The 25,289-nt window shown below is 42.3% G+C and overlaps 1 protein-coding gene across 1 annotated transcript; it reads right to left on the bottom strand.

Moving 5' to 3' along the window:
- Positions 1-24,575, bottom strand: YME1L1 (YME1 like 1 ATPase). Its single transcript, XM_056857707.1, has 19 exons — positions 24,543-24,575; positions 19,060-19,191; positions 17,603-17,765; positions 15,831-15,929; positions 14,728-14,837; positions 13,293-13,443; positions 13,104-13,187; positions 11,508-11,590; positions 10,913-11,003; positions 10,530-10,682; positions 9,369-9,501; positions 8,477-8,539; positions 7,880-7,992; positions 4,939-5,094; positions 4,311-4,462; positions 2,804-2,930; positions 2,628-2,701; positions 1,065-1,151; positions 1-417 (listed from the first exon to the last, which is right to left on the bottom strand). The coding sequence occupies exons 1-19, from the start codon at positions 24,573-24,575 to the stop codon at positions 274-276; spliced, it is 2,148 nt and encodes a 715-aa protein (XP_056713685.1). The 3' UTR covers positions 1-273.
- Between the last annotated feature and the right edge of the window lie 714 nt (positions 24,576-25,289).

Genomic DNA, 25,289 nt, shown 5'->3' with positions numbered 1-25,289 from the left:
TTAAGGACATACTATTCAGATTCGGTGTTTGAAGTTTCCAAGCATGCTGGATTCAACCCTGAGATTGTATGTCTATATCTGTTCCTTGCATCTCATTCTAAGGAAAGACAAGAATTGGATAAAATGTAACAAAAGCTCACAAGACAAGTGTTTATTCCTTTAAGAAATGTGATAACCACCACACGCGCATCAGGAGGAATAGAAAGCTACACAGCATAAGGAGACTACTGCATTCTCGCGAGCAGTCAATTAAGAATCCTCAACAAGGATTTATCATCTCACTTCAAGTTTCTTTCCTTCGAGAACAATCTGAATTTCTTTGGCGTCCAAAGTCTCATAGGTCAGTAATGCTTCTGCTAAATTCTTGTGCTCTTTCGCGTGGTTCTTCAAGATATTCTTTGCCCGCTCATACGAATCCTACGACAGAAGGGTACATTTACAGGAATTCACCATTGACCTGGAAATCATAAGGAATGTCTTTTCCAATGATCAACCACCACCCTCAAAATTCACAAGAACTGAACTCACAATAAATAAATAATTAAATTCACAATAAATAACTAAATTCACAATAAATAAATAAGTGACTTACAATCTAAGCAGATAAGAAACAAAAGAGAGAGAAGAAAAGAGCAAGAGTGTGGATATGGGAGAAACACACACAACTTGCTGAACACCCTGTAATGCTAAGAAAGGTTTGAAGTCATTCTTTATAATGCACGTAACAAGGCAAAGAATCTGTTGAAGAGATTACTTTCATTCCACATGGACAAATTTAGTAGCCACGTCATTTTGGCTGCGTCCGATTAAGAGTCTCACGGCACTTAAGCCTAACGAATTTATTGTGGCAGAAACTTTTGCGGCATCTGATGAAGTGAGCCCTGCCTCACAAAAACCTGTTTCATTTGTCTTCCAAGCGCTACAAGACTTTTCCTTGTTCTTCACCTGTATGACTCTCTACAGAAGAGTAAGGAAGCCGATGGTGTTGCGGGGTGTTGGGACAAAGTAGGACAAATAATGGGTGAAAGACTATCTCATGGAAGGATAACCACAACTGTTCTTACCTTTAAGAGCAGTCTTATCTCCTGTTCAATTGCAGATTGGGTTTCAGGACTGAGTTTTCCGGTATCTGTATAAGTCATAACACCAAGCTAACAAAAGAGGGAAGCCTTTTTTAAAATCCACCTTCAAACCACTATCCTTTCCACAGCCTGCAAAGTTTTCCATCCGTTTGCATTCAGCATAAAGAAACCCAGCTCTCCAAACAGGCGTTGGAGAGAGGGAAGTGGAATGCTAAGGAAGGCAAAAAGCTCCCCCTGCTGTACAAATCCTGATAAGACAGAGCCTGGCAAGATAAACTACTGCTGCTTGGCTGGGGGCGGGATGAGATACACAGGAGGCAAACCTGTCATTTGAAACAGAGCACCAATGGAGGGCTCAGCCAACCTGCCCCATAGTCCCTCACTCTGTGGGCCAAATGAGACATGACAAGGAGAGCCACTTTTATGTGTCTCTCCCTGATCACTTTTAAAGCACGGGGGAAGGGGGATTGTATCTTTTTTTAGACCAAAAGTGGTGCATGCAGGTGGGTGATAACGAAATGACTGGAAGAAAAGTGCTGAAACCAAGGTATGGGAGGGTACAGCGTTTCACTCTCTGAGCAAAGATATAAAACTGAAATATATGCATGATGTTTAAATATGATAGGTAAGTATTTTCTTGCTTTAATATCATAAAATACATCGTTTATAGCTTAGTTTACCTAGTCCAACTGAATAACTGGTGTTCTTCTAATCTATAGTATATAGATCTGTGCAAACTTCAGTGAAAAACACTCTGTTTTCAATTTAGACGCAAAGTCACTTATATTCATTCATGGTTTTTACCTTTTCTGAACCTGCCCTATCCCAAGTACCCAAAGAAAAGCCACACCGGGCTCAAGCGGTGGCTCTGGCCTGGTGAATCTCCCTTTCTGTTGAGACTAGGGCCCTGCAGGATCTCAAACAGTTCCACAGAGCTGGCAAGACGGAGTTATTCCACCAGGCCTACGGTTGAGGACAACTACAGCTTTGCCTTCTCTGCTGGCCTCCCTACCCTTCCCCCCCCCCATCCTTCCTCTATGCTATTGAAGTTATGGGGGCCCTGGTTGCTGCAGGCTCTGCTGTTACACCTACATTTTTCTTTGAGCGCCATCTTGTCTTAAACTGCATTTTAATTGTTAAATTATTTATTATTATTGTTGTGACAATTCGTTGAGATTTTATTGTATTTTTCTTATTTTATTGTGTTTTCCATGATGTGAGCCGCTCTGAGCCCAGCATTTCGGCTGGGGAGTGAGGGCAGGATACAAAACAAATTAAATAAATATAATAAGCAGTTGCATATAAAGGTCTGGTCTCATGACTCAAAACCACCAGGTAAGAGGTAGCTGTATCCCGTGGATCCCTTCTGTTAACCGAGGCGCTCTGCTCAGGTGTAAGAAACCTTCCCCTGATGCAAAGTGGACGGCTGAATATCCTGCATTAGCTAAAGGCTTCTTCTGGTGTGGAAAGGCACCTCTGCTAGCAGAATGGATACACAGGATCCAACCCAGAGAGAGCAGTATCGGAAACAAAACGGGATTTTACCTTCTCACTCATTCCAAACTTAGTCACCATGAGCTTTGCTATTTTCGTTGCATTGTCAAAATCGCTAGAAGCACCTAGAAAAGGGGAGGAGGGAAATGGGAGAACAATACATTTAATTTGGAGGATTAAGTGGTTATATAGTGACACAAGATTATTTCTGTACAGCTTCAACTAACCTGTTGTGACTTGATCACCTCCAAAGATTAGTTCTTCTGCCACTCTTCCTCCCATACTAACATCCATCTGCGCAAGCAGCTGGGATCTAGTTTCACTCCATCTGTCGTTTTCTGGGAGCAGAGACACCTGGCACACAAAAGAGTGCGAGCAGAGGTGAAAATCCGCACGCCTGGCTGCTTCAAGTCCTTTGCTATGGGATCCACTTTGTGCCTCTCTACTAGAACTGCTGGCATAAAGCATAAGTAAATATTCAGACCCTGACGTGGAAGCAAAGCAAAGCCCTGCTGAAGGATTTTGACTGCATGGCTATAGCAGCCCGTCTGCCATTCACCTGGGACGGAGCAGCTCTTGTTTCCTGGTGAGCAAATAGGCAAATGGCAACTGCTGACTGACTAATCTTCCTCATCTGCAAACAGTCTATTAAGAGCCCCGTGGCACAGAGTGCTAAGCTGCAGTACTGCAGTCCAAGCTCTGCTCACGACCTGAGTTCGATCCCAACGGAAGTTGGTTTCAAGGTTGACTCAGCCTTCCATCCTTCCAAGGTCGGTAAAATGAGTACCCAGCTTGCTGGGGGTAAAGGGAAGATGACTGGGGAAGGCACTGGCAAACCACCCCGTAAACAAAGTCTGCCTAGAAAACGTCGAGATGTGACGTCATCCCATGGGTCAGGAATGATCCGGTGCTTGCACAGGGGACCTTTACCTTTACCTAAACATAGTCTGCCTAGTGACCTGGTGCCTTTTTTTACCTAACAAAATAAACAGCATCTCTATTCACATGTCAGGCGTGTGTAAGCACAGATGTACTAATCCTGCAATTCCCCCCCCCCCCAAAAAACCCCTATTTTTAAAGGGATAAATACAGATCTCGATTTCTGGAGGACATTAGTCTGAACTTAGGCAGGGCATTAAACAATAAAGTCTTTACCAAATGAGGGAAACTGCTTTTACAGTAAGAATCGTACATAATCTTTAAAAACTCTTTGCTTTCTTAGCTCTTTGGTAAACAAATGCGATACAGAATTCTGTGGCCTCTCGCTCCAACTTAGCTTGAAAATATTTCTGACCAGTCACATAAGCACTGCAGCCGTAAGGTTCAAAACTCAATGATCAATCCAGGATGAAGAAATGCTTTCCCCGAGTCGCACCAATGTACCAGGATCATCATTGTGAACTGGTAGCCATTGTGGATGTGACTAAAGCACCTCTAATGGAAGTTAACACCAAGCTACTCTACACAGTTCCTCATAATGATATTATGGAAATACATTGACTGCCCCTTCACACATGCTGAATAATGCACTTTCAATCCACTTTCAAAGCACTTCAACAATCGTTTGCAAGTGGATTTTGCCATTTCACACAGTAAAATCCAATTGCAAAGTGGATTGAAAGTGCATTATTTGGCATGTGTGAAAGTACCCTGCAAGACATTTCTTTGTTGAGAAGCTTTAACACTGCAAACCATGAATACGATTAAAGACTACACAAGGTCTCAAATCCTCACATGTCCGAGCGTTGGTCCTCGCGGCATAATTGTAGCTTTGTTGATAGGCATTGCGTCTTTAGTATAATAGGCAATAATGGCATGCCCAGATTCGTGATAGGCAGTAATGGTTTTATTTTTATCGTCAATTTCTACACTTCTACGCTCCGGGCCTGAAATCAAAGAAGAACAATATTAGCTGAAAGATAAAATTATGTCACAGCAAGTGATCATATTGTACCTGTTGTTGCTAAATCCAAATACCAATGCATGACTATGATCATTAACTCTGCAATGCAACTTTAGTGCATGTGGGCATATTTCCAGCACAGTTTCTGACCATTTAAGATGGAGGCGGATTGTGGATCTGGACTTAATATCACCAACCATCTTTAAAGGGCAAGAGCCCTAAATTATTCAGCAAAGCCGTAGTAACACTTTATCTGTTAGCTTCTCCAGCAACATCCTAACAGTAAGGAATGGTACTTAATAAAAACTTGCATCTGAAAGCAATTTAAATTCAATCCTTCTCTCAGCACCAGCTCAAAGGCCACCATCTTGCTAATAACAATAGGTAAGTATACACCATATCAGAACAATTATTTAGTCTGATTTCTCTTGCATGGAGTGGGATGGGGAAGAAGCCTACCCATAAGAATTTTGTCCTTTGAGAATTCCAGCTCCTTCATGGTCACCATATCCTTCCCATCAACTGCAGCTTTTAATGCAGCTTGGTTCACAAGGTTTTCTAGTTCTGCGCCAGAAAATCCTACTGTACCTCTTGCAATGATTTCTGGATCAATGGCTGTATGAACAAGAACACATTACATCCTGTATAAATATTCTCCCAGATTAGAAGGCACAGTAAACTTAGAAGCAAAGTGGTTTATAGTTAGATACAACTTTTCATACTGAGCGATGCTTAATATCACATACTGAGCGATGCTTAATATCACAATCTGTAACACAGGGGAAAAGGAATAGAAACCCGATTTAGCCAAATGGTACTGCAACAGAATCAAATTACCACACCAACAATTTAAACAGATGAATAAAGTTTCTTTCGTTAAAAAAAAGACAACTTTGTGAGGATAGCAAGCAATAATTTTTTAGTTTTGAACTGACAAGACTGATAACGAGATAAAAATGAGAATTTAAGTTAAATTCCATTCTGGTCAGGCAAATAATTCTGTTAACACAGGGAAGAGGGTAGTTGTCAGTATGACAGGCCCTGACATGATCATGGTATCTTGTGAACATGTGCAGAATTAATTCCTTATAGAGCTTAAACACATCATACACATACAGAGGTTTGTGTAATGTATAATGAAAGTCTGTGTCATGCTGACAGGCTAGCTCAAGGTTAGCTCTATCAAAGCTAACTACTAAAGTTACTCTGGCTTTGTCCTTGAAGGGGCAGCGTAAAAGTCATCTTTCTGACTTAGCTGCCAGATGTCAGAATCTTAAATGGCCTTTTCAAGGTCTTAAGATATCTTAATGTACTAAGAGTGCATTAATAGTTGAAATTGTGCTTAAAATATAGCCTAAAGGCATTATAGTTCTCTCAAAGATAAGAGTAATATGCTTCCTTGCTCTACTGTAATCTTGCCAGATGCAAACCTGCTAACTAATGTAAACAAAACACTTTGCAAAGCGACAATGTCAGCTAAAATTATGTTTCATGAGTTATATAGTTAAACGTTGTGCTACAGATTTCTAAGTAGTCTCATTTAATGCGTATAGTCCTAACGAAGAGGATGGTATAGAAATTAAATATGTAACTTGATCATGTAACTCAGAAATGAGTATTTATACTTTAGGCACAGAGGACTGAAAGAAAAGGAAATCCATATAAGGACATAAGACAGGAGCAGAAGCCACTAAGCTCCTGGTATCGGATAAGAAAGGGGAATAAAGGTACCCTTTTGAAGACTAAGGAAGAGGGGAAAAGGAACACTCTTCACTCTTAATGGGTCTAGAAATTGTATAAATACCAGCCACAGTACAGCTGGCACTTTAGAGTTCTATGGCTGGCAGACTGCAGCTGTCTGGCGTAGCACCTCCATCTCAAAAGGCTTGAGATGTAAAACATTGAAACTCTGTTCTTGCGTGGACAGAAGTTTTCAGAGATATCTTGAAATATCAAGATCTGGATATTTCAACATATCTTACTTACAGTCTTCTTGTGAGACTGCTCTATTCCTAGAAGAGGATAGAGACCCTTAGAATTCCTATTCTTTGAATAGGAATCTAAGTGCAGTGATCTTTCCATGTATTGGAACACTGAGAGTCCATCAGATTTATGGATTCTTACAAACTAAGCCTATTTGGCTTACCAATGCTAAGAAGCATCCTGAATACAGGGATAATAGCTAGACCTCTGAGATTGTGTCAGAACGTCCTCTACTTAACAGAGGGACTTCTGAACCTCCTCAGAGCAAGAGACCAGAGAAGGGAAAGGAGACTTTCTGTACTCTGTGAGATATGCACAATGCACATGCACAGATTGGCACAGTCAAAGAGACTGTAAATAGCTTTAAGCTAACACATAGTATTTATATATTCAGCATTGCTGTCTAAAACTAGAAAGAGCATGCATAGCATGTACATACACAATGCCTGATCTTAATGATGATCAATTAAGAATATTAATAGACGTCTTTAAAGGACTCCAGGTGACACAGATGACACAGCAAGGTATAGTGTGTCTTCTGTACAGAAATGTTATGATGTTTTGAATGATTTAAGTTAGGATGCTTCTAACCAAATCTTTCTCCAAAGAATTAACCATATTTTGACAGGATTTCTGTAACCTTATATTCTGAATGAAGGTGCATTGCACTAAGGATACTTTATGAGTATATTCTGACTAAGATACTCCTTTATGGAGGCATAGAGAATGTGAATGATTACTTGCTACATAAACATGTTTAAGACTAATGATGTCTATCCTTATATGATATTTTAAGGCTTTGCAACCAAAAAGCATATATTGTATAATGTAAATAAATGTGTTTTTTATATATACTTCTACTCTTGTCCATTATTATAAATTTATTGGCGTGTTCAAGAGATGTCCTAGAAGCAATAACAAGTTTCTAGGAACCGTTGATTCCGGTCTAGTGGTGTCTCGCTGAATAGATAACTCCATTTCTCAGTAAATGGTACATTCTAAGAGTGTAGGCACTTAACGGCCCGAACCGCGACATCAGTAATTTCCATGAATTCCTCCCTGTCATTTGCAGCCCCCCCCCAATCATGCCTGAGGCTCTTCGGACCCTCAAGAAGAGCATCTCAGAAGGCATGGGGAGGGGGTTGCAGCAGGAAAAAAAGACCCATTCTATGAGCAGAACATCACTTGCAGTTCTCTGGATCTCACCCTACGTAATTATGATCTCACCCAACGTAATTATCAATCTGCATACAATGCAACACCAGCAGTTGAAGGGCTGTTTTAAAGCATGGGGGTGCCCCAATGATGACACAGTTCTGAACCCCAATTGCCAGAGATGTGCGTACAACACAGCCAACATGGCAACAATTGAATGCTTATTTCAAACTGGTAACTTTGTAAATATTCATGGACTTACAGTGATCATACTTTATTTTGTTAAGGTACCACTTCAGAATTTCTGTCCGGCCTCTGACATCTGGCCGCGGCACCGTCACCTGCATGTCAAAGCGCCCAGGACGTATTAAAGCGCTAGGTGGGGAGGAAAAATAATTTTGTGAGATATTAAACAATAAACTGAATTTTTAAATATAAAAATTGCATTTCAGAGAAGTAGCTTTTGATAGGCTTTATAAACCTAAGTTTGAAAAAAAAAAGACAATAGCTGATATATTCTTGAGCTCTGGCAACGGTCAGTCTACATAGGTTAATGGTCCCCAAACATTCCCTCAAACACCCCCAAGTACAGAAATCCTATGGAAAAGTATGTTCTGCAGCATTACCCCAGAGATAAACTGTGATTTACATCTTATGTTGCTGTTCTACCTAAAGATACCTAGCTAGGTTATTTTTAATGCTATCTTCAGAGATTATGAAATATGAATAGGATATAAGAAGTACTTTTAAGTTCTTGTGTACATTACTCCCATTGCTGGTCCACACTTTCAGAATCATATATGCACAAAGTCAAACCATGCATAGTTAGTTTTATGCATATATACGCACACACACATACTTATCTAAAGCTTCAGGGAAGTTGGTCGCACCAATAATAATGACTCCTTCATTGGGCTTAAAGCTATAAAAAGAGAAGAGAATATCAGTTAACATTAAAGTCCACACAGTGGGCTGAAGTATGGATTAGGGAGATGTCTCTGCAAACAGAAGGGAGCCCCCAGGTTTGTGGAAAAATCGGGAACTAATTTCTCTCTGTGGCCATTTTACAGGTTGGAAGCCCATTCCCAAACAGCATCGCTCAGGCTTCTGTGCCTTAGTCAGTGTCAGCTGATGGGGAACAGAGAATGAAAGAGGTACATTGGTGGGCAGGAGGAAAAGCAGCAAGGAAAGCTGAGGATGAGGAAGCGTGGGGAATGTGAAAAGTGAGTGAAGGAAGCAGGGAAAGGGGAGAGCTTGCAGGAGCTGAAAGGGAGAGGGAACGAATCAGAGTTGGAAGGGACCACCAGGGTCATCTAGTCCAACCCCCTGCACAATGCAGGAAATTCCAAACTACCTCCCCTCAACACCCCCAGGTGTAAGGTGGAATCATGGGGAAGGGAAGCTGGGGAAAGAATGTGATTCTCCCCCCCCCCCCAGCCCTCTACTTGTTTTTCTTAATCATGCATAGTCCAACAACTCCAGAAAGAGCTACAGCGCCCACTGCAACCACTTCATAGGACACCTGCCAATGTTTTGAAAAGCTCTGAAGTACAGATTCTGCATTTGTTCAAAGGTCTGCAGCCAAGTACAGAAAAGCCAAGAATAATCTGAAACGACCCCTAGTGCTTGAGAACAGACATTATCCCACGATGTTCAAGTTTTAAAAGACGACACAGCAACGACACGTTCCCCTGACATCTAGACATTCCAAGATACCTGAAAAGCCTGCAAATTTCAAAACAAGCATGTACCCGTCCATTTCAGCCAGGAGTTGATTTATGGTCTGCCTTGAGTAGGGATGCATTGGAGACTCTATCCTTTTACCGCCAACGGAATCCAGCTCATCAATGAATATAACACAAGGGGCGTTTCCTTTGGCTTCCCCTAAAAACACAACATAAATTAATTCTTCACACGATATGTGGAATTTGGTTTTTCTTCACACATTTTCAATGCAAGACTCAATTTTCCCCCCGAATGTTGTCATGAGCGGCACTTTCCCCTGTGAAAACCCTGCTCTCACAGGCAAACGCCTCATTGATGTTTAGCTTTAAAAAAAAGTCAACAGGGGGAAAAAATCTTTCAATTGGAGGCAAAAACTGTGGTCTGCCAGTGTTGGTGGTATTTTGTAGCTTAGCATTAGAGGGAAAACAACTGAAACTCCAAACAAGGCAATAATAAAAAGGGCATCTTTCTCTGTTCTTGTGATTCCTGCTGGTTCCTTGCTTATTTTAATACAGAAAGGACTGAAATTCTTTGTTCATTAAGAAATTTTCAGTCATCAAAGTGCCTATGAACAATATTTCATCGGAGCAGAGAATGAATGACTTGAGACGTTCACTTTAAATTGTGGTTTGTAGCCTCTGCTTATCAATTTCTAGTAGATTTCTCAGAAGTGGTTGCCTACGTAACCAATTTTGCTATTCTTTCCCTGTGGGCTGAATTGTTCTGTTCCACCTTCCTGTGAATCATGGTCTCTTCCCTCCTCTTCCACTAGCAGCTCTCTCAAGTTTTAATCCTTCCCTAGATTCACACACACTCTTCTGATCCCCACCCCCCACCCCTGATTTAAAGATGCCTGTGTCACTCTGGAGGCTGGGAACAGTCAGACACAGGCTTCCTACACTTCAGCAGGAACTCCCAACAGGTAAAGAACACACACAGAACTGCTTCTTTCCCCTCCATGGATCCAATCCCTCCTATGCATCCTGTCCCAGAAATGGTACTGGGAAAGAAAAGCATAATGTTCCATGCGTGGTTTTTAAAAAATAAAACAAAACCTGTGACTGAGATATCCACAGGGGAAAGCATTTATGCAAATACCCTTACGGTACAACAATGAAGCAGACTCTCAAATTAGTTTTAACACGTACATTGGCTCAGTGTTGAAGAGGAAACTACGGGGCACTTACTAAACAGATTTCTGATACGACTGGCTCCCACCCCGACAAACATCTCATCAAACTCGGAGCCAGAGGCATAATAGAATGGCACATCAGCTTCTCCAGCCACAGCTCTGGCGAGCAGCGTTTTCCCGGTCCCAGGTGGTCCCACCAAAAGGATACCTTGCAAAAAAAAAATTGCACAGAAGCTGCACATTACAGATGACCTATAACCTTCCACATTCATCCCAAGTCTTCTGCTTTCTTAGCATGGGGTCCCATCACTCAATTCCAAATACTGCTTAAGTCAAGACTTTATTGCAGAGATAAAACCACATAGACAGTGTACACCCAGCACTACATTCGACATACAAACACAGCTTAGCAACCAATAATCAGAGGTTCAAGCTTACCTTTAGGAAGTTTGCCTCCTAACACAGTAAATTTCTGAGGATTTTTCAAGAACTCTACTACTTCTTGCAACTCTTGCTTAGCTTCTTCAACCTGTATTCAAACAAATAAAAAGAGATTTACTATTTATAATAAATAAGGGGGGGACACCCAAGAAGACTTATTGGGGGAATTACTGGGCAGTCTGTGGTTTTGTAACTTCAAGGCCAGATGACAGATATGGACTTGACGAGGATAATAATAATGGTTCATAGGCCATTCTAATTTTGAAGCTATCACTGCAATCTGGAGAATCTGCTTTGTTGCTTACAGCACACAACTAAAAGCTTCTCTTTGTCAGGGAGCCTCGACCGCTTTTCTGTATAACTCCCAGTCCTCCTAAAGCTATTTGCCATGTGACAAGGAGGGGATTTCTGTTTGCAAAACGCAAGTCCAACGCTGCAGCAGACACAGATCAAACAGCACTGGATGGTGGGTTACGGAAGCGAATGAAGTTTGCTCAGCATCAACAGTTTACCAGAAAACGATGACCAGGAGTGAATGCCTATCAAAAGGAGATAAAGCCCCGAGAAATATAAAAGAAGCATTTGAACGTACCCCTTTGACATGTTCAAAGGTGACATTTTTCATCTGAATGGGGTCCACTGCAGCATCAAGGCCAGAAGTTGTTCGAAAACGTACTGCAGCCAAATTACAACAGGTAAAGGAATTAATTCACCAAAAAGCCCACTTCACGCAACACAATTTGTGCTCAGTTTTTCCCCCTAGCAAAGTAATATTGCTAAGCAAGCATTTGCTTTCTCCAGAAATGAAATCTATGAACTGGCATATCAGTATCCCACCTCCAGCACCTAGCAGTATCCTTTGGATCATACCACCGATGCATCCAGACACAACAGTGAGAGAGTCCTTTGGACTTCCCATTGTGGAAATCCCTGCCAAGATTTTACCAAGACTTATCAAGTTTCCTGTAAAAAGTCTATCACTTTAGCAATTGATCGTGGTAGTAATTTAATCCACCTGCCCTCCTTTGGTTACTTTAACTTCTCGGTTCTCATCATATGCCTTGAGACTATACCTACTAAATGTGACATTGCATTCCCAGGAAGAGTGCTATTGTACATCCCCAGTAAGGTGAGCTTTATTGGAATGTGTCATAATTGAAATACGTGTTGTTGCATCTATATTTCAGTGTACACACATTAACTCTTATTTTTTATCACAGCAACTTATGTTTCAACTGAGGAAGACCCTAATGAAACGGCTTGTACTGGAATATCGTCTTGTATTCTTTTCAAGTTGCTTATTGTCTACTATTTGAGTGCCCGCTTTTTGGAGTTTCAGTCAATTGTTTCACAGCATGTAACAGCAAGGTGGCCAGGTATCAGATGGCATTGCAGTTTCGTTTCTACTGCTACTCCCAAACTTCAATGTCTGGGCAAACCACAGACTTCGCATCTTCATTAAAAACTCTAGCTGTGGTTGAATAACTTGTAATTGTACTCATTCATTCTGAATGGCTGTGTTACATTGCTATCTGCTATTTTGTGTTGTGAGCAGGTGCTTAATGTTAGAAGAATATTACACATTAGTATAATTTATTTAAAGTACACTTTCTTGTTATTAATGTTGGCTGTATGTGCTGTGATTTTTGATGAAGATTTTACCAAGGCTTCTGGAAGCAATGCAAAAAACTTTAGCTGGCTGGTTATAAAGAAAATTATATTTAAGTTTGGAAGAGATTCCTCAGATTTGTTTATAAAACACCAGCTCCACAGACAGAATTGTAATTCACATTATTGATAATTACACATAAAAGACTTTGCATATATAATAAAAAGCAGGAGACAAACTACTCAACCTGCAAGAAGTATTCGATTGACCTAAAAAAATGTAAACAGATGCCCTGTACAAGATACTTTTAGCTATAATAGATTTCATACAGATATATTAATCCCTATTACTGTGGGTTTCAGAGAAAATAAATAAGCATTAGAAACAGAATTTCTTTAGATATATGTTTCCGAAGTTGTGGATAGTGACTACTATCCTGTAAGGTAATTTAACTTTTATTGTTAACCCAAATTAAAATGACCACATCTTCGACACCGAAGTATTATTTTACAAAGAAAAAGGGAAAGATTCAAAGAGAATGAAAAGTTAACAAACCAGTATCAGAAAAGGTGCCTTTACCAGATAAAAATGGGGTTTTTGACAAACCATAAATACCAAGCAGTAGCAGTACTAGGAGAAAGAGACGGGTTCGCCTTAAGGAATCTGTGGAAGAAAAGAATAAATCCATGTTAAGTTGTCTGTAGATATGTAAAATGTCCAGAAATGTTAAAGCCATGGAGGGGAAGTTTTTAAAGCGGTTCAACTGACCATTTGTCCGTTGCGTGAGTGCCTGTGCTTTCAAAAAGCCCTCTGCAAACCCAGTTTTAAAGGCATCTTGATGGGCTTCAGGTATGTTTTTTGTTTTCATCAGTTTGTCTAAGCTTTCGACATCTGTGCCTCTGTCTCTCAGTAGGAGGCCCTAAGCATACGACAGAGAAAGAAAGAGCGGCATTACTTTTTAAATATGTAATCAATATCTGCCAAGTAAAACAATTCCCCTGATGGAAAGTTTTTTATGTTGAATGGATTTGCGTTATTCTTCACAATTAAATCAACTATGCTGATTTTAATTTTCATTGAATTTTGCCATGTTAGCTTTGATACACAATGCCTAGCAACCAAACTTTTCAAGTAATCTTAAATCCTTCACATAGGTGAAATATCAAAAACACCAGCTCTGGCACATAATAAAACATGAAATATCTAATAGCTGCACTTCAATTAGTTGATGGAACATTAGTTATCCAGAAATCTCCAAAACACTTTTCTCGATAAGGCTACCTTTGGATTAGGGTAGCATTTACCTAATGCTTGTAATTATCAATGCAGATGTGGGAGATCACTGCATCAATCGTTCAGGTATTTAAAAGGTACTCCTCTCCATCACTTCTGCAAACCTCTCCATAACCTATCTTCTCCTGCACCAACTCTCTAGTAATATACCTAAACTTCATTTGCACACATCTCCACATGTACATCCATGGTGCTGGGTCCAATTGCTGATCTGCCAATTGAAAGTGCTTCTGTCTAGCTGAAGGGAACTTTCCCATCTTCCTTTTTTCTTTTTTGCCATCAAGTCACATCTGACTTATGGCGACCCCCAGTGGGGTTTTCAAAGCAAGAGCCCTTCAGAGGTGATTTGCTATTGCCTGCCTCCGCATAACCCTGGTATTCCTTGGAGGTCTCCCATCCAAATACTGCCCATGGTCAGGGCTGAGAGGGTGTGACTAGCCCAAGGTCACCCAGCAAGCTTCCATGGCATAAGTGAGGATTTGAACCTGGTTTTCCCAGGCCCTAGTCCGACACCTTAACCACCACACCATGCTGGCTTCCACTACAGCCCTCTAATCTTCTTGAAATGCTGCTCCTTGGGAACAGGGGACCCTCAGGAACAGAATGAGAGGCAAAGAAGGGGTCTGCAGCAGGTGAAGGGAATCAGTAACAACAAAAATGTTTTAAAAAACAAAGTCCACTGGTAGAAACAACCTTGAAATGCTCATGTTTTTCTCTTACAGAATTCTTCTTTTTACCCAATTGTATCTGACTTGTATGAATTCAGACTGCATGTCCCTCAGACCAGAGAATAATCTTGCCAGTTTTTTAAAATGTGCCATGTATACTGGGGACAATTTCTAAAACAGGTTTCAAAAGAAGTGTAACAAGATTGGGTCATGATCACAAAATGCAAAATCTTTGGTCTTGCCTTTACAAATGAGGGAGCGACGTTTTCGGTTTCTGCTAATCGTTCCGATGTGGACTGCAGACGTCTTGCTCTTGACTTCAGGGTCTTAAAGCCCCGAGTCTGAATGAAAGCTTAAACAAAAACCCCAAAAACATTTAAAAGCCGTTGTACTTCAGGAAAACTTTTTTTCAGAGATACATGTTCTGTGAGTTCTTCTTGGGTTATGTATCTCATATTTTAAAAACTAAAATACAGATGGGGCAGGATCTCACAGTCATGCAATTAGTTCTGATGTCCCAAGGAGGGCTTAGGCTGGTTATTTCTTGAAAAGTAGCTTGCCATGGAGCACAGCAACCCCTATTGACCCTGAGGAGAGATTCCAAAAGGAGGATGGGATGTAGTCCTGGAAGGAGGGGAGAGGTGAGCTGTATTGTTTAAGTCTCACATATCAAAAATTCCACTTGACGGGGGCAAGACCTTGGCCATGCCTCAAGGGGCTCTTTGGATTCAAGCCATATTATTTGAGGAATAAACTAGGCAATCAATATGAAAGACGGAACAGTAACCATCATAATGGACCCTATCAAATTCCTTAAAACGGCTACTCTTATTCCACGGGAGAAAATCTCACTTGCTGGACATCATCCACCTGCAAAGAAACTCCGATTGTGGCTTTTACACTGAAATGAACAGATGTTCAAATGACAGGTTTGAGACATTGTCCCTCAGAAAACCTGACCACAGTTTCTCTTTCATTTCAGTCTGCAAGCTACACTTGTTCAGTTCAGAGCAGAGCTCGGCAATGGCTTGGAAGACGCTGCAAGGGCTACTTTGCTCTCCCAGTTGTGGCATTATATTGGGAAACCTCTCATGGCTTTATAATAATGAAACTGAGCTATTTTATTTATTTTACCAAAATTATACCATGCCTTTCTGCACTTATAAGGGCTACCATGGCAGCTAAGTACAGTTATACTACAGTATTACTACAGTAACAATAAAGTGCTGCAAACATTCACACGACTGAAATACTATGATCTATACTGTGATGCCTTCTCCCCCTTACTGTCCCTGCCCCCCCAGTAAGACAGTTAGAAGTGAAAGAGCAGTGTCTTGATTCATACCTGGCCAGCGTTGAAGATCTGAACATATACTCTGGAGGGGGCTAGGATGCTGTCTGTACGGGTAAGATGATCGCAAAACACTATATATGTCTGCAAAACCTAGAAAGTTAGCATTAACAAAAACACACACATACATTTACTGTTGCTTTTCAAGCACTCAACCCCAAATCTACAGAGTTAAAATGAAATTCACAGGATACAATCAAAACACATCTCAAACAGGTCATTTCCTCATTATGCTGGAATCATCGATTCAAGACGCCAGCTGCAAACAAATCACCAGCTTGATAGACCTTCACCTTCTATCAGTCTGCCTTGCTCAGTCAGAACAATGCAGCGACATTTGTAAATTTTACAAGAGTTTACCAGCCAGGGGATTCTCACAGTTACTGCAGCTGTTCAGATAATACAAAAATGAAGCCGAGAAACACTGATTTGGCTAAGGACACTCAGACAATCTCTGCGAGAGACTTTAGGTTGAAGACCCACGTTGAATCACGTGCTATGAACTTTGGTAGGCTTAGTAGAAAAGAGCAAGAGTTCAGTAGCACCTTAAAGACTAACAAAAATATTTTCTGGCAGAGTATGAGCTTTCGTGAGCCACAGCTCACTTCTTCAGATGTGGTAGGCTTGACTCTTAACTGCTGTGAACGGAGCTCCATGGGCAGAGCAGGGCTTCCCCACTTCCCTCTGCGCCCCCACCCCCCAACCCAAAATCACTGCTAAAAGTCAGTGAACCCTCAAATAGTGAGATGCCCTGGGGATGGAAAACCTGTACAGATGCCCTGGGGATGGAAAACCTGTACAGGTCAGGATTCTCTCCCCCGCCCCTGCAAAAGTGCCTTCCACTGCCAGGGCACCACTGGATTCAAGCCAACGTCACAAGACCGGGACTTGAAGCAACCCATCATTCTGCAAAAGGCTCCAATGGGGGAAAATGATTTAACTACCTTAGAAATAACATTTCAAGCCAAATGTGACTTGCAGTAGCTGAACTATAGACAGGATTACTTTACGAAGGAGCATCAGATACATGTGTGCAAACAGGCTCCCTTCCTATCCCCAAAACTATTCTGATGCACTGATGGGATATTTGTCTGAGGCCACAGGTACACATGAAGAAGCCTTATACTCAATCAGACCCTTGGTCCATCAAAGTCAGTATGGTCTACTCAGACCATCAGCGGCTCTCCGGGGTCTCAGGCAGAGGAAGTGATGGAGAGACACTGACTCACTTAATGAAGGCAGCCAGGCCCATTTGAGGCTACAGCCAGTGCTGGGTTTGAGAGAAGACATGGATAAGCCTGCATGCACCATCTGAAAGATGACTGGTGCAGGGTATAAAGTCGAAGAAGCATTGAAGCCAGCGATACTCCTTCAGACGCTCAGGAGCCACAGGTGGCTCTCTGACACGCTGCTTTTGGCTCTTCTGAGAGCCGTTCCCCAGTGTGGCACCTGCCTCATATTCCAGGAAAGACCCCTGCCCAGTGGAGCTTCTGGTTGGCAGGGGGTTACAGGGGAATGGGCAAGCTGTGAGCCTCCCTGGGGTGCAGAAGTCACGCCAAAGATAAAAGTAAATGGGGATCTTTTTAGTGGATGATAATTGTGAATGAGGCCCTCTGCGAGCCTTGGAATGGATACTACCGATTTAAGCAATGTTACCATAGGAAACTGTGCTGTTAATCTGTGCTTTAATAGCCTCGCCTACGGACATCCACTGGTGAGTTCCACTGCATTCAAAGGGTATTTCCAAGTATGCTGCCACAACCTACCATGCTTATTTTCAAAGAAGGACTGCGCGGATATATGCGATGTATGCCACGGGGAAGAGACTTTGTTTTCTACACAATAGCCCGGAAGTAGCTTGTCCACTAGTTCATCCAGCTGGCCTGCTTTCAAGTCAGACAGTCCTAGGTCTCGCAGATTAAGGACTGGCTGTAGAAAAAGACATAAATAAGGTTCAACCCACTGAGATTTTAAATCTATGACACTAAAAGAGTAGGATTAGGCGAGAGCCATTTGCATGGTTTTTAATACCCCCCCCCCGATTATTTGTTGTATGTTTGATACCCTCTCGAAATAGCCATTCGTTCCCCTCAACAATCTAAAATGTGCGCCAATTGCTCAAAGTACAAACATTGTTCAAGTAAACGCTGCCCATTCAAATGCAAACAAAACAAAGGAAGGAAGCTGACACACATTTGGTATCTGTGATGCTGATATGAACATCAGCCAACAAGGCGTGGTTTTCTTTCACAGGCATCTGCAATTTTTTTTTGGCTGGCATAGCCAGTCAGTTCAAAGCTCATCCTTGTTGGGACGCTGCCCCAGAGGTGTTGGTTCTAGGCTCCGGCGTCATGCTGAACCACGAAGGCAAGTGCCTCCAAAGCACCCTGTCAAGTCAGGGACCATCTCCAGCTCAAACCTCAGGAGAAGAAGATGGGACCACTGGTGTCATGCTGCCCCTGGGATGTGCTCTCCAAGGTACCACATACACACATAATACCCCAAACCCTGCCCACTTCCTACACCTGGTGCTGGGGGAAGGTACTGTGACTTCTTCTTCCTCGTCCAGGGACAGAGCTGGACTCAGGGCCACCCCACCACCACAGCTGTTGCCACCATCGGGCTCAGCATCACCCCCTGCCATTGCTGCTGCCCATGCCCGAGCCAGCCCAGCTGAAGCAAACAAGGAAGGCAGCCCAATGGGCCCTTACTGGCCACCTCGGGTGCAGCCCCCTTCCCATTTTGAAGCCCAGGGAGTCTCACCAATGGAATCCAGCATAGAATTGCCTTCAGGCTACATTTATATGATGTACACAAAACATAGGTGAAATTCGTGTTTAGACTTGAATCCCATCCCCAAGATATCTCATTATGAATATGCAAATATTCCAAAATCAAAAAGACCTCTGGTCCCAAGCATTTCGGATAAGGAATACTCAAACTGTACCATGCACCACTGTGTCTTCAGACAGTCACGAGCAAAATGGAGCTGCAAAAAGGTGGTAGATTTGTAGCCAGAGCACTGATCACAGTAGCTTGGATTCAACCCAATATAAAATACGCAAGAGATTCTGCTTGAGAAGACCCTTTATAAAGTCTTCTGAACTCCAGCAAGCTAAGTCTGCCGCACACATCTTAAGAAAGAAACAATCCAAATATAAACCACATTGAGGTATTATAGGCACATAGATACATCTCTCACACAACACTCAAGTCTTCTTACCTCACTGCTTTGTAGATCATGTTCAGGCGCTGCTTCCCTTTGCACACACTGGGGAGATGCCGTGGCGAAAGATGGAGTTGGGATTTTGGGCGTATGGAAGCCATTGATGAGGTGACTCAGAGGAACTGTGACCTAGTATAAAATAAAGACGACATCAGATCACCCTGTCAAACATGTCTCAGTTTTAAAGCACAGGAAAGAGTTCCAATCCAGCCTAATCTACAAACCAAACTTCAAAGCAACACAGGGTGCCTTCCAAGAATCTTGAACTGTTTGTAAACACTTACTGGACTTAGCAACCCAAGGTAGGAAATTGCCTTTTTTAGACCTAAAGGTAAAAAGGTAAATGTCCCCTGTGCAAGCACCGGGTCATTCCTGACCCATGGGGTGACATCACATCCCGACGTTTACGAGGCAGACTTTGTTTATGGGGTGGTTTGCCAGTGCCTTCCACAGTCATCCTCCCTTTACTGCCAGCAAGCTGGGTACTCATTTTACCGACCTTGGAAGGATGGAAGGCTGAGTCAACCTTGAGCCAGCTACCCGAAACTGACTCCCGTTGGGATCAAACTCAGATTGTGAGCAGAGCTTGGACTACAGTACTGCAGCTTACCACTCTACTCCAAGGAGCTCATTCTTTAGACCTAAAGATGGTGAAAAAAGCAGTGAACGAAATTAAGGAGTCAATAAAATCAGTCAAGCCTTAAGACCACAGATCCCTCAACTTTTAACCACAAATCTTCATTTTCCCCGTCTTTTTTAGCTTGAGTATTTTTTTTAAAAAAAAATTCCTTGAATGATTTGGATCCACCAGTAATGTCTGAAATCAGAAAGTCCCTTCACCTTCTGCCTGCCGCTGTAGCTCCAAATGTCCCTTAGATGCTACTCCTGGGGACCCCCAGGAACAGCTTGAGGGGAAGTCAGAGGTCTGCAGTGAAGGGGGGGGGGAGCGGAATCAGTGAAATTCATCCCACCCTTTCTGTCCACAGAAATCCTCTGTGGCAGTTTAGAAAGTTTAGAAAGTAAATTCATGGCTTAGCACCAAAAAGTACAAATAAAACCTATTTCAGAAGTCGGGAAACAACATTCCTGTTTCTAATGTGAAACATCTCCTTTAGGCCCTGCAATATTTACAGGAAACCTGGGCTCGATGTTATTTAGTTCACTTTTCGGTCTAGTTAATACACTCCGACAACTTTCAAAGAGGTATCAGAAAAAACCAATCACTGCTTCTGCCTTGGCTTTTTCCTCTAATCTCTCTCTCTAACACACACACACAAAGTATAAAACTTCAGCAAATCATTTTTCAAGTAAGACTATATTTCAAAGGCAGTGACTGTAACTGAAAAACCCCACCGTAAAAAAAAATAAGGTTTCAGATATTCAAAAGCTCGCAGGTCAGAAACTTAACTACAAACAGGCTGTCCTAAGGAATACTTGACGGGCTTGTTCCCCGCCCCCTTCTGTTTTCCCTGTTCCCTCCCCTTTTCCAATTGCATAATTCATTGCCCAGGAAAGAATTTGCATTCTGATGCAAGAGATGTCCTCATCCGAGAGACACTGCACAGTACCAAATTCTACCAAGTCAAATGAGTATTATAGAGAAGGTGAGAGGCACAGCAACTTCCCTAAAATGCTATAATCTTCATTACTATGAGGTAGCCGATGATGAATACAAAAACTGAGAGGGTATCAGGAGGAGTGCTCATGGTATTTGCAGTTCCCATTCTTCCTTTTAAATAAAGCTAATGCTTTAAAGACAGTGTTAAAAAAAGGATGCGACAAATTAAGTAAATCAGCCTATCAATAACTACTAGCTATGATAACTTAGCAGAACCATCAGGGGAAGGTAACTGACATAGGGATCTAAGGCCTGTGGCTCTTTATAAAAGAAAATATCTTTAAGGTACATTGGAGGGGTGGGTGGGTTGCCCAAGTACCTAGTATGCGAAGGGAATGTCAGCATTCACTGTGCTACTGGGACTGAATAAATATTAATAATGATAGCTAAAAACCTAATATTGCTTACCTTACAGGGCTGGTGTAAAGCTACAGAGAAGCTCAGTTGGGCAGTGGATTTAACTGAAACTTTTGAGATTTATTGTGAATATAGGCAAAGTGATGCACTTTAAGGACAAAGAAATATCACATGTATATATTGTGAACCAGCTATATTAACTACACACTAACTTATGACGTTACACTTGAGACACACAATTGAGTATCTCAGGCACAAAGCTCTAATTCTGCATCGTGCTTTAATATAAACTCACACAGCCTACAGCATGTAGGCTAAACATGGTCCCATCTGCCTTGCATCACACACACCAGAGCTGACTTCATGCTTCACTTCAGACCACAAGTCAGATGAAGAAAGCAGCTTCCTAACTGCTCATGAGTTTGATTGTGGTTTCCAGTTCCCTAAGTACTATGGATACAGGGTACTAATTTCTAAAGGGAAGAAATAAAAGGCCATCCATTGCAAAAACCCCTAAAGCTCTGAGGTCCTGTTGGGGTTGCATTATTTTAAATCTGGGGTGCTCATAAAGCAGAAGGCCATTTTGCACATTCAAGAATGGACTCCTAAAAAGAGACAGGCCATAGCTCACAATCAAGCACATGCTTTGCACACAAAAGGTCACAGGATCGACATACACTTAAACAGACCTTTGTGATAGAGCTAGGAAAGTTCTCTTCCTTGGAAAATCACTGCTGGAATGATACTGAGCAAGATGGTCTGATCCAGTGTATGGAAGCTTCCCATGTAACATTACACATCTTTAGTAGCTGTAATTGTCCACTGCCTGTTTGTTTTCTACACAACAACACAATGCTAGAGTCTCCCACACCTATGCTTCCAAATGCAATCTGAGCACCACCCATATATTCTATATATGGATGCAATCTTGTGCATCCACAACTTTACACACAAGACATAAAGCATTTAGGAATTTCTACTTTGAAAATTAAAGTAAGGAAACCCATGAGAAAAGATCTATTAGATTATGAGTTGTATGCAAAGAGTAGGTAGAGAGATCCCATGTCTAGAACCTGTGATACCCTACCCAATAACTGACCAGCAAACATTCAGAACAGGAAAAGAGCTATTTCACATCATGCATAGTCCACTTACTGAATTCACTGCCACTAAGGGAGACTAGTACCATCCCAGATAACTTTACAACAGAGCAAGACTACTTGGTGTAAAGTTAGAATATAGTGTGGGAGACCAAGATTCAAACTCCCACTCTGCCATGAAGCTGGCCGACTCTCTCTCTCCCCAAACTACGTCACAGGAATGATATAATAAAATGAAGGAGGGGACCATGTACACCCTGGGACCGCTCCCGGGAAGATGGCATACAGAAGCGCGGCGTCAGGATGCCAGAGGGAATCTGAGCCGGCGTCCCAGGGCTGCGCTGCTGCAGCAGCACAAAAAGGGTAGCATGAGAGGCCCAATGCCGGCATCTGTGCCAATCTTGCTGGCGCAAGGGGCATGGGAGTTGGCACAAGGGGCACGGATGCTGGTGCGGACCCCTGCACTTCTAAGGACTTTCAGCTCTCAAGGTCAGGAATGGGCTGTCAGAGTACCAGGACATGTCCTAGAATCATAGAGTTGGAAGGGACCACCAGGGTCATCTAGTCCAGCCCCCTGCACAATGCAGGAAATTCACAACTACCTCCGCATCCAAACCCCCAGTGACCCCTACTCCATGCCCAGAAGATGGCCAAGATGCCCTCCCTCTCATCACCTGCCTAAGGTCATAGAATCAGCATTGCTGACAGATGGCCATCTAGCCTCTGCTTAAAAACCTCCAGGGAAGGAGAGCTCACCACCTCCCGAGGAAGCCTGCTCCACCAAGGAACCGCTCTAACTGTTAGAAAGTTCTTCCTAATGTCTAGAGCAGGATGTCTTAAACTTTGGCTGTTACCGTACTAGGTATTCCCAGCGATGTATTAAGAGTTTGGAAATGTTATAAAAAATACTGTTCGCACTTTCTATGTATTCCCACCACTGTATTAAGAGTTTGAAACTGTTATAAAAAATACTGTTTGCACCCCTTTTAGCTGTGAAGACATCTTGCAACCATTTTTTAGCTGTGGCATCCCAAAACCCTTTTAAAGCGATGTTTTTTTATAATATTTCCAAACTCTTGATACAACACTGGGAATACCTAGTGCAGCAACAGCCTTTTGTCCATTCCCGACCCCTTCTTGCCGGAGAAATTTTTAAGCAACCCCGGCTACACAGGCATATAAAACAGGTATACAAACCAAACATTTACTGATAATAAATGTTGCAGTAAAACAGGGGTTCACGGGGGAGACCCAAGATCATTATCAAGAAAACAGTTTATTTGCAGCTGCTGACTCAGAGGCCCTAATGGGCAGAAATCTCTGAGTCCCGATTATACTGGGGAAGAGATATTTATCCAAATTCAAGTTATGACGATACATCAACAAGTTATGCATATCTGATTGTATTACAGACAGAAAGGCGACTCAGTACAGTTGCAGTTTCATCCAGTTTCTCCTATCATTGGTTCTTGTAGGTTATCCGGGCTGTGTGACCGTGGTCTTGGTATTTTCTTTCCTGACGTTTCGCCAGCAGCTGTGGCAGGCATCTTCAGAGGAGAAACACTGAAGGACAGCGTCTCTCAGTGTCAAGTGTGTAGGAAGAGTAATATATAGTCTTAGCTCAAACCCAACCCTTCTGACTATATATTACTCTTCCTACACACTTGACACTGAGAGACACTGTCCTTCAGTGTTACTCCTCTGAAGATGCCCGCCACAGCTGCTGGCGAAACGCCAGGAAAGAAAATGCCAAGACCACGGTCACACAGCCCGGATAACCTACAAGAACCATTGAACTCTGACCGTGAAAGCCTTCGACAATATCTCCTATCATTGTTTATTGTTCACTTTGACACTCCACGACTCTTAGCCCAGTGACCCAGTGCACAGAGCAGGCTTGTAGCTAGGCAGAAATTCCTTCCCTGGCAGTCTGGAAGCCAATTGTCACCGGGAGATCTCTGGGGGTGCCGTCACATAAATCGTAATTTTTTTTCGCGACCCCCACATTCAGTCACGCGACCCCACATTCTACGCGGGGAAGGTGCCGCTGGACTCGAATCTTGGCCTTCTAGAGCAACAACAACACGGCTACCCACCGGGAACTAGGCCCGGAAGGCAAGGCAGCTGAGCCTGCCCCGGGTGGGGCACTCTGGACCCTCCCAACTGCCCACCCCAGCAGGCATCCTGAAACCTCACCACGGAGGTTTCCCCGTCCATCCCTTTTTGGAACAATTGTAATAATTTTTATGCCTTTAAAGGTTGTTGTTGATGATGATGATGGTTTCCCCGTCCCCCGCCTCCTCCCCCACCCCAACGGCCCTTTCCCCTCCCCCACGGCCCCTCCAGCGGCGTCTCTCCCACAACAGACGCTCCCCGGTCACCGCCTTCCTCCCCGGGCTTTTCACCTGCGGCTGCACCGTGGTGGAGAAGGAAAACATCCTCGGTCCCCGCGCCGCCCGGGCGGGCGGGCAGGCAGGCAGGCAGGCAGGCAGTCCCGGCTCCTCGTTCAGGGCCGGGGTCTCCGGCTTCGGGGCCCTTCCGGGCTCGGCGTCCCGAGGAAGGGAGACTCCGTGGCTCCTCCGCTCCGAAATGGCCGCCTCCTCAGGCCCGGCACAGGCGGAGTCCGGCCGCGGACGGGTGATCCGGAAGCGGGGCTGTCTGGCAACATTGTTTCCGGGTCACGCTGTCGCCGCGCTCTTTAAAACCGCCCCCCCGCGATCAAGTTTACTATAGGTTGTTTGTTTGTTTTTTATTTTATTTTTTAAAAATAAAAAAAATAAAAAAATAATTTTTTTTAATTTTTTTTAAAAGTTTACTATAGTTTTTTATTTTTATTTTATTTTTTAAAAATTAATTTTAAATAAATAAATAAATAAATAATTTAATTTTTTTAGAAGTTCACTATAGTTTTTTATTTATTTTATTTTTTTAAAATTAATTTTAAATAAATAAATAAATAATTTAATTTTTTTAGAAGTTTACTATAGTTTTTTGTTTTTTATTTTATTTTTTAAAAAATATTTTTTTAAAAATTAAATAATTTAATTTTTTAGTTTACTATAGTTATTTTATTTTATTATTATTATTTTTTAATTTAATAAATAAATAATTTTTTAGAAGTTTACTATAGTTTATTATTTTTAAAAAAATAA

This window comes from Euleptes europaea, chromosome 11 (assembly GCF_029931775.1).
Source record: "Euleptes europaea isolate rEulEur1 chromosome 11, rEulEur1.hap1, whole genome shotgun sequence".
In the NCBI taxonomy this organism is placed as follows: Eukaryota; Metazoa; Chordata; class Lepidosauria; order Squamata; family Sphaerodactylidae; genus Euleptes; species Euleptes europaea.
Note: the sequence above shows the minus strand (reverse complement) of the source record. Positions and strands in the feature narration are given on the sequence as shown.